Genomic DNA, 13,928 nt, shown 5'->3' with positions numbered 1-13,928 from the left:
TTGAGCACCTGGTATATAGAAAAGTACTATTGGGGGATGGAGGATACTGCAGTGAGTAACACAGGCAAAAATATTTGTTCTCTGAAACTCCTTGTTGAGGGTGGGGAGAAACAGATGATAAGCAACATACGTGCATGCATCTGCTATTTGGGCTGATTTTGGTGAGGATGACTTGACTTTGTTCCACAAAGTGTCAGTTGAGCTGGTTCAGCTGGGGGCTAGAAGATCCACTTTAAAGGGTTGCTCACTCACAAGGTGAAGCTGGTGCTGAATGAAGCTGGTGGCTGGAGGTCTTAGTTCTTCTCCACATGAGCTGTTTTATCATGGCTCTTTGAGCTTCCTCACAGTACGGTGGCTGAGTCAAACATGAGCATTCCAAAAGAACAGGTGAAGGTGTGTGATAGTTTTATGACTTAGCACAATACTTTCATGAGCTAGTGTCACCACTGCATAGTCGCAGAGATGCTCAGATTCAAGAGGAGGAGATATAGAGCCTGCTCAATGGAAGACGTACCCAAGAAGAGACACTGAATGAAGGGCATATGGAAGAGAAGACATTGTTTCAACGATCTTTGGAAGATCCTAGTTGTATTTGAAGAAACTGTGTAACTTTGACTCTTTCTCTCCAGATATAAATGAATGTTCTCAAAGGCCCCCACTTTGTGGTCCTAACTCAATCTGCAGAAACCTTCCAGGAAGGTATGAGTGCAGCTGTTTGACTGGTTTCTCTTCTCCCACTGGAAATAACTGGACCTCTGGAAAGCCAGGTCATTTCGCCTGTACAGGTAATGAGCTCAGATTCTCAGGCTTGGGTCTTCTGTAGACTCTCCTATTGAGTTGAGTACATAGTGTGCTAAACTTGGACACCTAATCTTTGGTCTGCTCACTCTCCTCCACTACTCCTCAGACATTAATGAATGCCTCTCCCATGGGGTCTGCCCAGAGCATTCTGAGTGCACCAACTCTTTAGGAAGCTACCGTTGTAGCTGCAAAGTTGGATTCAGCTCTGGAAACTACACCTGTGAATGTACAGAGAACCTGGTTTCTTTTAGCTACTCCCTTAATTAAGCACTTTAGTTGATGATCCTATGAGCTAGAGATTTTGATCTCCATTTTAGGAATGATCCAAATAAGGCCCAGAAAGGTAAGTGACTAGCTCAAAGATACACAGCTAGTAAGTAGAAGAACATGAGTTTGAACTCTTGTTGAGGGTGTACTATGAGTAGAGCAGTGGGCCAAGCAGTATTTGAGAGTACTGGAGGACTCAGTCCCTAGCCTGATTTTTGCCCTGCTGGGGGCGGGGGTGGTATTGACAATGTCTGGGGACACTTTTGTCCAAACTGATGGTGGCGCTGGATTGGATGTGTAACAGTCAACTGGTGGGTAGAGACCAGAGATCCTGCTAAACCTCCTCCAATGCAAGAATAACCTTCCCGCAAGCAAGAATGCTTGATCCCAAATGTAAATAGCACTGAGATAGAGACACTCCTTCCCAGGGAGATCTCAGACCCAAATGTTAGAACTTTTCCCTGAAAGGCATTTGCATGAAGTCCTGAGAGTTGTTCTTGATCCTTGTCCCCATTCCATATTTATTGACTCATCAGGTCATTGGGAAATCTACCTGCTAAATGTGTCTCGAATCTCTCCAGTCTTTTCCATCCTTGGTTTAAGTTCCAACATTATTGCAGCAGTCTTCTCACTGTTTCTAATGGTGCTCCCTCAAATCTATCATTTACACTGCAGCCAGTATGCAACACTCTCACCAGGAGTTAAGGCCTCCAGTTTCCTGAGTCTAAGCAACACTATTATTTATTTATAGTGAGGATGGATCTTGGGTACCTCATCTTGCAGTTAGAGATATTTGAAGTCATCTCTGACATTTCTGATCTATTTGAAGCAGTTAGCTATCGCTGAGTAACAAATCACCCCAAAAGTTACTGGCTGAAACAACCGCAATTTTTAATCTCTTGATTCCATGTGTTGGCACCTTAGGTTAGGCTCTGCTGCTCAGTTCTGGTCTCCCCTGGGCTTTTCGTGTGTTTGTGGTCAGCTGTGTGACAGCTTTGGCAATCATGGCTGGGCCGTCTCACATATCTGGGACTCATCTGGGATGATTCATCTCTCTTTCCCTTTGTCTTTTTCTTATTAGCCTGAGGTTTGTTCCAATGGCAGAGGCAAGGGGCCCAATGTATGAGCAGAAGCAAATAGGTTTTTTTTTGTTTTTTTTTTTAGTTTTTTATTTTTTAAATTTTAAAATCTTTAATTCTTACATGCATTCCCAAACATGAACCCCCCTCCCACCTCCCTCCCCATAACATCTTTCTGGGTCATCCCCATGCACCATCCCCAAGCATGCTGCATCCTGCGTCAGACATAGACTGGCGATTCAATTCACATGATAGTATACATGTTAGAATGTCATTCTCCCAAATCATCCCACCCTCTCCCTCTCCCTCTGAGTCCAAAAGTCCGTTATACACATCTGTGTCTCTTTCCCTGTCTTGCATACAGGGTCGTCATTGCCATCTTCCTAAATTCCATATATATGTGTTAGTATACTGTATTGGTGTTTTTCTTTCTGGCTTACTTCACTCTGTATAATCGGCTCCAGTTTCATCCATCTCATCAGAACTGATTCAAATGAATTCTTTTTAACTGCTGAGTAATACTCCATTGTGTATATGTACCACAGCTTTCTTATCCATTCATCTGCTGATGGACATCTAGGTTGTTTCCATGTCCTGGCTATTATAAACAGTGCTGCAATGAACATTGGGGTACATGTGTCTCTTTCAATTCTGGTTTCCTCGGTGTGTATGCCCAGAAGTGGGATTGCTGGGTCATAAGGTAGTTCTATTTGCAATTTTTAAGGAATCTCCACACTGTTCTCCATAGTGGCTGTACTAGTTTGCATTCCCACCAACAGTGTAGGAGGGTTCCCTTTTCTCCACACCCTCTCCAGCATTTATTGCTTGCAGATTTTTGGATCGCAGCCATTCTGACTGGTGTGAAGTGGTACCTCATTGTGGTTTTGATTTGCATTTCTCTAATACTGAGTGATGTTGAGCATCTTTTCATGTGTTTGTTAGCCATCCGTATGTCTTCTTTGGAGAAATGTCTATTTAGTTCTTTGGCCCATTTTTTGATTGGGTCGTTTATTTTTCTGGAGTTGAGCTGCATAAGTTGCTTGTATATTTTTGAGATTAGTTGTTTGTCAGTTGCTTCATTTGCTATTATTTTCTCCCATTCAGAAGGCTGTCTTTTCACCTTGCTTATATTTTCCTTTGTTGTGCAGAAGCTTTTAATTTTAATTAGATCCCATTTGTTTATTTTTGCTTTTATTTCCAGAATTCTGGGAGGTGGATCATAGAGGATCCTGCTGTGATTTATGTCTGAGAGTGTTTTGCCTATGTTCTCCTCTAGGAGTTTTATAGTTTCTGATCTTACATTTAGATCTTTAATCCATTTTGAGTTTATTTTTGTGTGCGGTGTTAGGAAGTGATCTAGTTTCATTCTTTTACAAGTGGTTGACCAGTTTTCCCAGCACCACTTGTTAAAGAGATTGTCTTTACTCCATTGTATATTCTTGCCTCCTTTGTCAAAGATAAGGTGTCCATATGTGTGTGGATTTATCTCTGGGCTTTCTATTTTGTTCCATTGATCTATATGTCTGTCTTTGTGCCAGTACCATACTGTCTTGATGACTGTGGCTTTGTAGTAGAGCCTGAAGTCAGGCAAGTTGATTCCTCCAGTTCCATTCTTCTTTCTCAAGATTGCTTTGGCTATTCGAGGTTTTTGTATTTCCATACAAATCTTGAAATTATTTGTTCTAGTTCTGTGAAAAATGTGGCTGGTAGCTTGATAGGGATTGCATTGAATTTGTAAATTGCTTTGGGTAGTATACTCATTTTCACTATATTGATTCTTCCAATCCATGAACATGGTATATTTCTCCATCTATTAGTGTCCTCTTTGATTTCTTTCATCAGTGTTTTATAGTTTTCTATATATAAGTCTTTAGTTTCTTTAGGTAGATATATTCCTAAGTATTTTATTCTTTTTGTTGCAATGGTGAATGGAATTGTTTCCTTAATTTCTTTTTCTACTTTCTCATTATTCGTGTATAGGAATGCAAGGGATTTCTGTGTGTTGATTTTATATCCTGCAACTTTACTATATTCATTGATGAGCTCTAGTAATTTTCTGGTGGAGTCTTTAGGGTTTTCCATGTAGAGGATCATGTCATCTGCAAACAGTGAGAGTTTTACTTCTTCTTTTCCAATTTGGATTCCTTTTATTTCTTTTTCTGCTCTGATTGCTGTGGCCAAAACTTCCAGAACTATGTTGAATAGTAGCGGTGAAAGTGGACACCCTTGTCTTGGTCCTGACTTTAGGGGAAATGCTTTCAATTTTTCACCATTGAGGATAATGTTTGCTGTGGGTTTGTCATAGATAGCCTTTATTATGTTGAGGTATGTTCCTTGTATTCCTGCTTTCTGGAGAGTTTTTATCATAAATGGATGTTGAATTTTGTCAAAGGCCTTCTCTGCATCTATTGAGATAATCATATGGTTTTTATTTTTCAATTTGTTAATGTGGTGAATTACATTGATTGATTTGCGGATATTGAAGAATCCTTGCATCCCTGGGATAAAGCCCACTTGGTCATGGTGTATGATCTTTTTAATGTGTTGTTGGATTCTGATTGCTAGAATTTTGTTGAGGATTTTTGCATCTATGTTCATCAGAGATATTGGCCTGTAGTTTTCTTTTTTTTGACATCTTTGTCAGGTTTTGGTATTAGGGTGATGGTGGCCTCATAGAATGAGTTTGGAAGTTTACCTCCCTCTGCAATTTTCTGGAAGAGTTTGAGGAGGATAGGTGTTAGCTCTTCTCGAAATTTTTGGTAGAATTCAGCTGTGAAGCCGTCTGGACCTGGGCTTTTGTTTGCTGGAAGATTTCTGATTACCGTATCAATTTCCGTGCTTGTGATGGGTCTGTTAAGATTTTCTATTTCTTCCTGGTTCAGTTTTGGAAAATTGTACTTTTCTAAGAATTTGTCCATTTCTTCCACGTTGTCCATTTTATTGGCATATAATTGCTGATAGTAGTCTCTTATGATCCTTTGTATTTCTGTGTTGTCTGTTGTGATCTCTCCAGTTTCATTTCTAATTTTATTGATTTGATTTTTCTCTCTTTGCTTCTTGATGAGTCTAGCTAATGGTTTGTCAATTTTATTTATCCTTTCAAAGAACCAGCTTTTGGTTTTGTTGACTTTTACTATGGTCTCTTTTGTTTCTTTTGCATTTATTTCTGCCCTAATTTTTAAGATTTCTTTCCTTCTACTAACTCTGGGGTTCTCCAACTCTTCCTTTTCTAGTTGCTTTAGTTGTAGAGTTAGGTTATTTATTTGACTTTTTTCTTGTTTCTTGAGGTATGCCTGTATTGCTATGAACTTTCCTCTAAGCACTGCTTTTATAGTGTCCCACAGGTTTTGGGTTGTTGTGTTTTCATTTTCATTAGTTTCTATGCATATTTTGATTTCTTTTTTGATTTCTTCTGTGATTTGTTGGTTATTCAGAAGTGTGTTGTTCAACCTCCATATGTTGGAATTTTTAATAGTTTTTCTCCTGTAATTGAGATCTAATCTTAATGCATTATGGTCAGAAAAGATGCTTGGAATGATTTCGATTTTTTTGAATTTATCAAGTTTAGATTTATGGCCCAGGATGTGATCTATCCTGGAGAAGGTTCCATGAGCACTTGAAAAAAAGGTGAAATTCGTTGTTTTGGGGTGAAATGTCCTATAGATATCAATTAGGTCTAACTGATCTAATGTATCATTTAAAGTTTGCGTTTCTTTGTTAATTTTCTGTTTAGTTGATCTGTCCATAGGTGTGAGTGGGGTATTAAAGTCTCCCACTATTATTGTGTTATTGTTGATTTCCCCTTTCATACTTGTTAGCATTTGTCTTACATATTGTGGTGCTCCTATATTGGGTGCATATATATTTATAATTGTTATATCTTCTTCTTGGATTGATCCTTGGATCATTATGTAGTGGCCTTCTTTGTCTCTTTTCACAGCCTTTGTTTTAAAGTCTATTATACGGATATGAGTATTGCCACTCCTGCTTTCTTTTGGTCTCTATTTGCGTGGTATATCTTTTTCCAGCCCTTCACTTTCAGTCTGTATGTGTCCCTTGTTTTGACGTGGGTCTCTTGTAAGCAGCATATAGAGGGGTCTTGTTTTGTATCCATTCGGCCAGTCTTTGTCTTTTGGTTGGGGCGTTCAACCCATTTACGTTTAAGGTAATTATTGATAAGTATGATCCCGTTGCCATTTACTTTATTGTTTTGGGTTCGGGTTTATACACCCTTTCGTGTTTCCTGTCTAGAGGATATCCTTTAGAATTTGTTGGAGAGCTGGTTTGGTGGTGCTGAATTCTCTAAGCTTTTGCTTGTCTGTAAAGCTTTTGATTTCTCCTTCGTATTTGAATGAGATCCTTGCTGGGTACAGTAATCTGGGCTGTAGGTTATTGTCTTTCATCACTTTAAGTATGTCTTGCCATTCCCTCCTGGCCTGAAGAGTTTCTATTGACAGATCAGCTGTTATCCTTATGGGAATCCCCTTGTGAGTTATTTGTTGTTTTTCCCTTGCTACTTTTAATATTTGTTCTTTGTGTTTGATCTTTGTTAATTTGATTAATATGTGTCTTGGGGTGTTTCGCCTTGGGTTTATCCTATTTGGGACTCTCTGTGTTTCTTGGACTTGGGTGATTATTTCCTTCCCCATTTTAGGGAAGTTTTCAACTATTATCTCCTCAAGGATTTTCTCATGATCTTTCTTTCTGTCTTCTTCTTCTGGGACTCCTATAATTCGAATGTTGGAGCGTTTCATATTGTCCTGGAGGTCTCTGAGATTGTCCTCGTTTCTTTTAATTCGTTTTTCTTGTTTCCTCTCTGATTCATTTATTTCTACCATTCTATCTTCTATTTCACTAATCCTATCTTCTGCCTCCGTTATTCTACTATTTGTTGCCTCCAGAGTGTTTCTGATCTCATTTATTGTGTTATTCATTATATTTTGACTCTTTTTTATTTCTTCTAGGTCCTTGTTAAACCTTTCTTGCATCTTCTCAATCCTTGTCTCTAGGCTATTTATCTGTGTTTCCATTTTGATTTCAAGATTTTGGATCATTTTCACTATCAATATTCAGAATTCCTTCTCCGGTAGATTCCCTACTTCTTCCTCTTTTGTTTGGTTTGGTGGGCAACTCTCCTGTTCCTTTACCTGCTGAGTATTCCTCTGCCTCTTCATCTTGGTTATATTGCTGCGTTTGGGGTGGCCTTTATATATTCTGATAATTTGTGGAGTTCTCTTTATTATGGAGCTTCCTCACTTTGGGTGGGGTTCTATCAGTGGCTTGTCAAGGTTTCCTGGTTAGGGAGGCTTGTGTTGGAGTTTTGGTGGGTGGAGCTGGGTTTCTTCTCTTTGGAGTGCAGTGGAGTGACCCGTAATGGGTTATGAGACATCAAAGGTTTGGGGGTAATTTTGAGCTGCCTGTATATTGAGGCTCAGGGGAGTGTTCCTGTGTTGCTGGAGAATTTGGGTGGTATGTCTTGTTTTGGAACTTGTTGGCCCTTCGGTGGAGCTTGGTTTCAGTGTAGGTATGAAGGCATTTGATGAGCTCCTATTGCTTAATGTTCCCTGAATTCAGGAGTTCTCTAATGTTTTCAGGCTTTGGGTTTAAGCTTCCTGCTTCTGGTTTTCAGTTTTATTTTTATAGTAGCCTCTAGACTTCTCCATCTATACAGCACCGATGATAAAACATCTAGGTTAAAGATGAAAAGTTTCTCCACATTTAGGGACACTCAGAGAGGTTCACTGAGTTACAAGGAGAAGAGAAGATGGAGGGGGTAGTTAGAGGTAGCTGGAATGAGATGCGGTGAGATCAAGAGAGGAGAGAGCAAGCTAGCCAGTAGTCACTTCCTTATGTGTGCTCTATAGTCTGGACCGCTCAGAGGTATTTACAGAGTTACACGGGGCAGAGGAAAGGGAGGAAGTAGACAGAGGTGACCAGAAGGATCAGAGAGAGGAATGAGTAGGAGAGAGACAAATCCTGCCAGTAACCAGTTCCTTAGGTGTTCTCCACCGTCTGGAACACACAGAGATTCACAGAGTTGGGTAGAGAAGAGATGGGGGAGAAAAGAGACAGAGGCCACCTGGTGGAGAAAAAGGAGAGTCCAGAGGAGGAGAGAGTGGTCAAGCCAGTAATCTCGCTCTCAGGTAAACTTGGGTAGTAAAGTTTGGGTTTTTAAATGTACAAAATTGACAACAAATACCTAAGAGCAAAGATTAAAAATCTGGAGTAGAGGTTGGATTTTCAAAGATACAATATTAAAGAAAAGCAGAAGGTAAAAGGAAGAAAGAAATAAAAAAAGAATTATTAAAAAACAAACAAACAAAACAAAACAAAACACCAACAACCATCCAAAGAGTATATATGGTATTTGCCTTAAAAAAAAAAAGTCTTTTTTTTTTAAATAGTAATACTAGGTTATAGAAATAAAAATTAGAGGAGAAATAGAAGACTTAACAATTTAAAAAAGCTCGGAAAAAAAAAGAAAAAAAAAGCAAAAAGCAAAAAAAAAAAAGAATGATTTTAAAAATATTAAAAATTAAAAATATATCTGGCTCTTCTCTGATGTTATGGGCCGTGTGGGCTCACTTCCAAGGTGGTTCCCTCTGATTAACTTCTTCTGTTTGCTGGTTTTTAGGCTCACTAGTTCAGTCGCGCTGTGGGGAGGGGGGATGCTGTTTTTGAAGACAATGGTCTGCTTTTCTGGTTGCCTGATGTCCTCTGCCAGCCTACAGAAGTTGTTTTGTGGAGTTTGCTCGGCGTTGAAATGTTCTTTTGAGGAATTTGTGAGGGAGAACGTGATCTTCCCGTCCTATTCCTCCGCCATCTTTCCCTCCCTCGCAAATAGGTTTCTTGAGGTCTAAGTCTGGAAGTGGCACCGCATTGCTTCTGCCATTTCAATTGGACAGCGCAAGTTGTAGAGCCAGCTAGAGTCAAGGACTGGTCAACCAAACTGCATGTCTTAAAGAGAGGAGAGACAAGGTCACACCGTGTAGCGCAGACTTCATCCCAAAGTGCGGACACAGGGAGGAGTAAAAGATGACACCCATTTCTGCAATCTATAATCATTACGGTTTGAAACAAATGCCAGCCTTTTGCTTGCATACAATTGGCCAGAATTTATTCTCATGTCATGCCTAATTCCAAGGGAACTTAGAAAGGATGAGAAAATCTGGATATTGTGGGGTGCGGGGGTGGGGGCATCTGGTGGAGAACAGGTGGGATGAATGTCCTGTTTGTAGTGTTCTGTTCTCACTGCTTCTTCTACCTTGACCCGGGCTTTCATTTCTACTCACCAGATGTGGATGAATGTGCCAATCCCAGAAGTTGCCCAGAGCATTCGACTTGCCACAACAGTCTTGGAAGCTACTCTTGTGTCTGCAACCCGGGTTTTCAATCCAGAAGTGGAAAGAAAAGTTTCCAGGGGCGAGGAGAGATGTGTGAAGGTATTTTCAGGGGTCTTCTTGGGAATCCAGTCCAATGTGTTTGCAAAGACAGAAATGGTGGGGAGAAGTTGAGGTGGGTCTCAGGTGAGTTCAAAGCCCTCATATGCAAAGCTGAAGCCAATAGCAATTGATTCAACAAACACTTCTTGAGCACCTACTGTATGCCAAGCATTATTCTAGGGATGGAGGATACTGTGATAACACAGAAAAAAACATTTATTCTACTGGAACTTCTTATCATGGTGAGAGAATCAGACAACAGACAAAATAGAGTCATGTATTTGGGCTGTGTGCTATTTGACTGAGTTTGCGGCTGATGGCTTGACATTCTTCCATGCAGTGACAGTTGTATTGGCTCACCAGAGGGTATTGGGTCCACGTTGAAAGGGGCTCACTCACAAGGTGAAAGTGGTGCTGGCCGTTGGCTGGCGGCTCTGCCAGAGTTGTAAGTTGGAGGTCTATGTTCTTCTCCATGCTGCTAGTTCACTTTAGTCATGACCAACTTTGTGCGACCCCATGACTGCAGCCACCCAGGTTGCTCTGTCCATGGCATTTTCCAAGCAAGAGTACTAGAGTGGGTTTCCATTGCCTTCTCAATGAGAGCTGTTTATTTTCATGGCTAGTTGAGCTTCCAAACACTATGGCAGCTGAGTCAAGCATGGGCATCTCAAGAGAACCAGGTGGAAGTGTGTGATATTGTGATGATTTGGCATGGTATTTTTATGAACTAGTGTCACCACCACCACAGTCACACGCATCCTCAGATTCAAGGGGAGGACATATAAATCTCATTGGTTGATGGAAGGAGTATCAAAGAAAGGACATTGAATTAAAGGCATTAGGAATGAAAGACATTGTTTCAACTATCTTTGGAAAATATAAACTATTTCCCAAGATGAAGAAAATTTGCAACTCTGTCTGGAAATAATGGATCCCTGGAAAGCCAGGTCATTTCACCTGTATAGGTAATGTGCTCAGGCCCTCAGGCATGGGTCTTTTGTAGACAGCTCCGATTATGTTGGGTGCATATGTTTCAGGGGATTTTCCAGGTGCTAAACAATGGGCCTACAAATGCAGGAGACACAAGTTTGATCCCTGGGTCAGGAAGATCCCTTTGAGGAGGGCATGACAACCCACTCCAGTGTTCTTGCCTGGAGAATCCCATTGACAGAGGAGCCTGGTGAGCTACAGCCCATAGGGTCACAGAGATTCAGACACGACTGAAGTGACTTAGCACGCATGCACACATATGTGTTCTTACCTTAGACACCTAATCTCTATCTGCTCACTCTTCTCCACTGCTCCTCAGATGTTAATGAACGCCTCTCCAGTGAGGTCTTCCCAGAGCATTCTGAGTGCACCAACTGTTAAGCTAAGCTACCATTGCAGCTGCCAAGTTCAATTCAGCTCTAACATCCTCAGTCAGTGAATGTGTGCAGAATCTGGTCTTCTTTAGCTATTCAATTAATTAAGAACTTCATTTGATGATTCTATGCGGTAGAGATTCTGATTTTCTACCTGATTTTGATGGAGATAGGTGACGTCATCTCTGATGTTTCTGGTCTATTTGTAGCAGTTAGCTATTGCTGAGTAATAAATCATCCCAGAGGTTAGTGGCTGAAACAAACACCATTTCTTTGTGTCTTGACCATTTGTTGGCTCTTTGAGTTGGGCTCCGCTGGTCAGTTCTTTAAGTGTCAACTGGGCTTGTTCCTGTGTTTGTGGTCAGTTGTGTGTCAGCTTTGCTGGTCTTGGCTGGGCTGTCTCACATTTCTGGGACTCATCTGGGATGATCCATCTCTCTTCTACTTTGTCTTTCTTGTTGTTACCCTGGGGTTTGTTCATGTGGTAGAGGCAAGGGGCCCAGTGTAGAAGCAGAAGCAAATAGGCTTCTTGAGGTCTAAGTTTGGAAGTGGCACCACTTTACTTCTGCTGTAGTTATTGGTTCAAAGCAAGTCACAGAACCAGATAGAGTGAAGAGGTGGTGAACCAAAACCCACATCTTAAAGAGAAGAGTGACAAGGTCTCATTGTGTAGCATGAACCTCATCCTAAGATGTGGACACAGGGAGGAGAAAACAATGACAGCCATTTCTGCCATCAATGATTATTATGTCTTGAAAGTATTTGCCACCGTTTTGTGTGTGCATACAGTTTTCGCCAGTTTATTCTCACGTCATGCCTCACTGCAAGGGAAGTTTGGAGAAGGGGAAAGTCTAGGTATTTGGGAGCATCAGGTGGCAAACAGGTGGAGTGAATCTGCTGTTTGCAGTCCCCTGTCCTTGCTTCTGCCTCTGCCTTGATCTGAGTTTTCATTTCTACTCACCAGATGTGGACGAATGTGCCAATCCCAGAAGTTGCCCAGAGCATTCGACTTGCCACAACAGTCTTGGAAACTACTCTTGTGTCTGCAACTCTGGATATATATCCAGAGGTGGAAAGAAGAGTTTCCAGGCACCAGGGGAGGCATGTCAAGGTAGGTGCTTGGGACTTCTGGGGAATCAAGTCCAATCTGTTTGGAAAGACAGCATTGCTGGATGAAGAGTTAGAAGTTGAGGTGATCTCAGCTGCGTTCAATATCTTGTCTACAGAACTGAAGCAAATTCATCCATTCATGCATTCATTCAACAAACACTTGTTGAGCACCTACTGTATGCCAAGCATTATTCTAGGGATGGATGATACTGTGATAACACAAAAAGAAATTTATTCGACTAGAACTTCTTATCATGGTGAGAGAATCAGACAACAAACAAAATGCAATCATGTATTTGGGCTGAGTTTGCTGCTGATTGCTTGACGTTCTTCCAAGCATGACAGTTGTGTTGGCTCAACTGAGGTTACAGGATCCACGTTGAAAGGGGCTCACTCACAAGGTGAAGATGGTGCTGACTCTTGGCTGGCAGCTCTGCCCGAGTTGTAAGCTGGTGGTCTAAGATCTTCTCCATGAGAGCTGTTTTTTTGCATGGCTAGTTGAGCTTCTTCACAGTATGGCAGCTGAGTCAAGCATGGGCATCTCAAGAGAACCAGGTGGAAGTGTGTGATATTGTGATGATGTGGCATGGTATTTTTATGACCTAGTGTTACCACCACCGCAGTCACATACATGCTCAGGTTCAAGGAGAGGAAATATAAACCTCATTGGTTGAAGAATGAGTATCAAAGAAAGGACATTGAATTAAGGGCATTAGGAATGAAAAATATTGCTTCAACTATCTTTGGAAAATACAAACTATTTCTCAAGATGAAGAAAATTTGTAACTCTGTTCTCTGGAAATAATTGGATCCCTGGAAAGCCAGGTCATTTCACCTGTACAGATAATGTGCTCAGGCTCTCAGGCATGAGGCTTTTGTGGACAGCTCCGATTATGTTGGGTGCATACGTTTTCTGGGGGTGTCCCAGGTGCTAAAGAACTGGCCTACAAATGCAGGAGACACATGTTTGATCCTTGGGTCAGAAAGATCCCCTTGAGAAGGGTATGGCAACCCACTCCAGTATTCTTGCCTGGAGAATTCCATGGATAGAGGAGTCTGGTGGGCTACAGCCCATAGGGTCACAGAGATTCAGACACGACTGAAGTGACTTAGCACGGATGCACACATATGTGTTCTCACCTTAGACACCTAATCTTTATCTGCTCACTCTTCTCCACTGCTCCTCCAACGTTAATGAATGCCTCTCCAGTGGGGTATCCCAGATCATTCTGAGTGCACCAACTGTTAAGCTACCATTGCAGCTGCCAAGTTCAATTCAGCTCTAACATCCTCAGTCAGTGAATATGTGGAGAATGTGATCTTCTTTAGCTATTCAATTAATTAAGAACTTCACTTGATGATGCTATGAGGTAGAGATTTTGATTTTCTACCTGATTTTGATGGAGATATGTGACGTCATCTCTGATGTTTCTGGTCTATTTGTAGCAGTTAGCTATTGCTGAGTAATAAATCATCCCAGAGGTTAGTGGCTGAAACTAACAGCATTTCTTTGTGTCTTGACCATGTGTTGGCACTTTGAGTTGGGCTCCGCTGGTCAGTTCTTTAAGTGTTGACTGGGCTTGTTCCTGTGTTTGTTGTCAGTTGTGTGTCAGCTTTGCTGGTCTTGGCTGGGCTGTCTCACATTTCTGGGACTCATCTGGGATGATCCATCCCTCTTCTACTTTGTCTTTCTTGTTGTTAGCCTGGGGTTTGTTCATGTGGTAGAGGCAAGCGGCCCAGTGTATAAGCAGAAACAAATAGACTGCTTGACGTCTAAGTTTGGAAGTGGCACCACTTTACTTCTGCTGTAGTTATTGGTTCAAAGCAAGTCACAGAACCAGAGAGAGTGAAGAGGTGTTGAACCA

General features: G+C 41.3%; 1 protein-coding gene across 14 annotated transcripts in view; it reads left to right on the top strand.

The window, feature by feature from the left end:
- Positions 1-13,928, top strand: part of ADGRE1 (adhesion G protein-coupled receptor E1) — a 100,875-nt gene that overhangs the window by 32,288 nt on the left and 54,659 nt on the right. For 13 of the 14 annotated variants that reach the window (XM_060416297.1, XM_060416300.1, XM_042250059.1 and 10 more), the window contains 3 exons: positions 630-785; positions 9,443-9,589; positions 11,918-12,064. In XM_060416297.1, coding sequence (XP_060272280.1) covers positions 630-785; positions 9,443-9,589; positions 11,918-12,064 — 450 coding nt within the window. The remainder of the gene's footprint in view (positions 1-629; positions 786-9,442; positions 9,590-11,917; positions 12,065-13,928) is intronic. The other variant, XM_042250057.1, reaches the window with a different exon arrangement.

This window comes from Ovis aries, chromosome 5 (genome assembly GCF_016772045.2).
Source record: "Ovis aries strain OAR_USU_Benz2616 breed Rambouillet chromosome 5, ARS-UI_Ramb_v3.0, whole genome shotgun sequence".
Taxonomy (NCBI): domain Eukaryota; kingdom Metazoa; phylum Chordata; class Mammalia; order Artiodactyla; family Bovidae; genus Ovis; species Ovis aries.
This window is presented reverse-complemented; position numbering and strand designations above follow the sequence as displayed.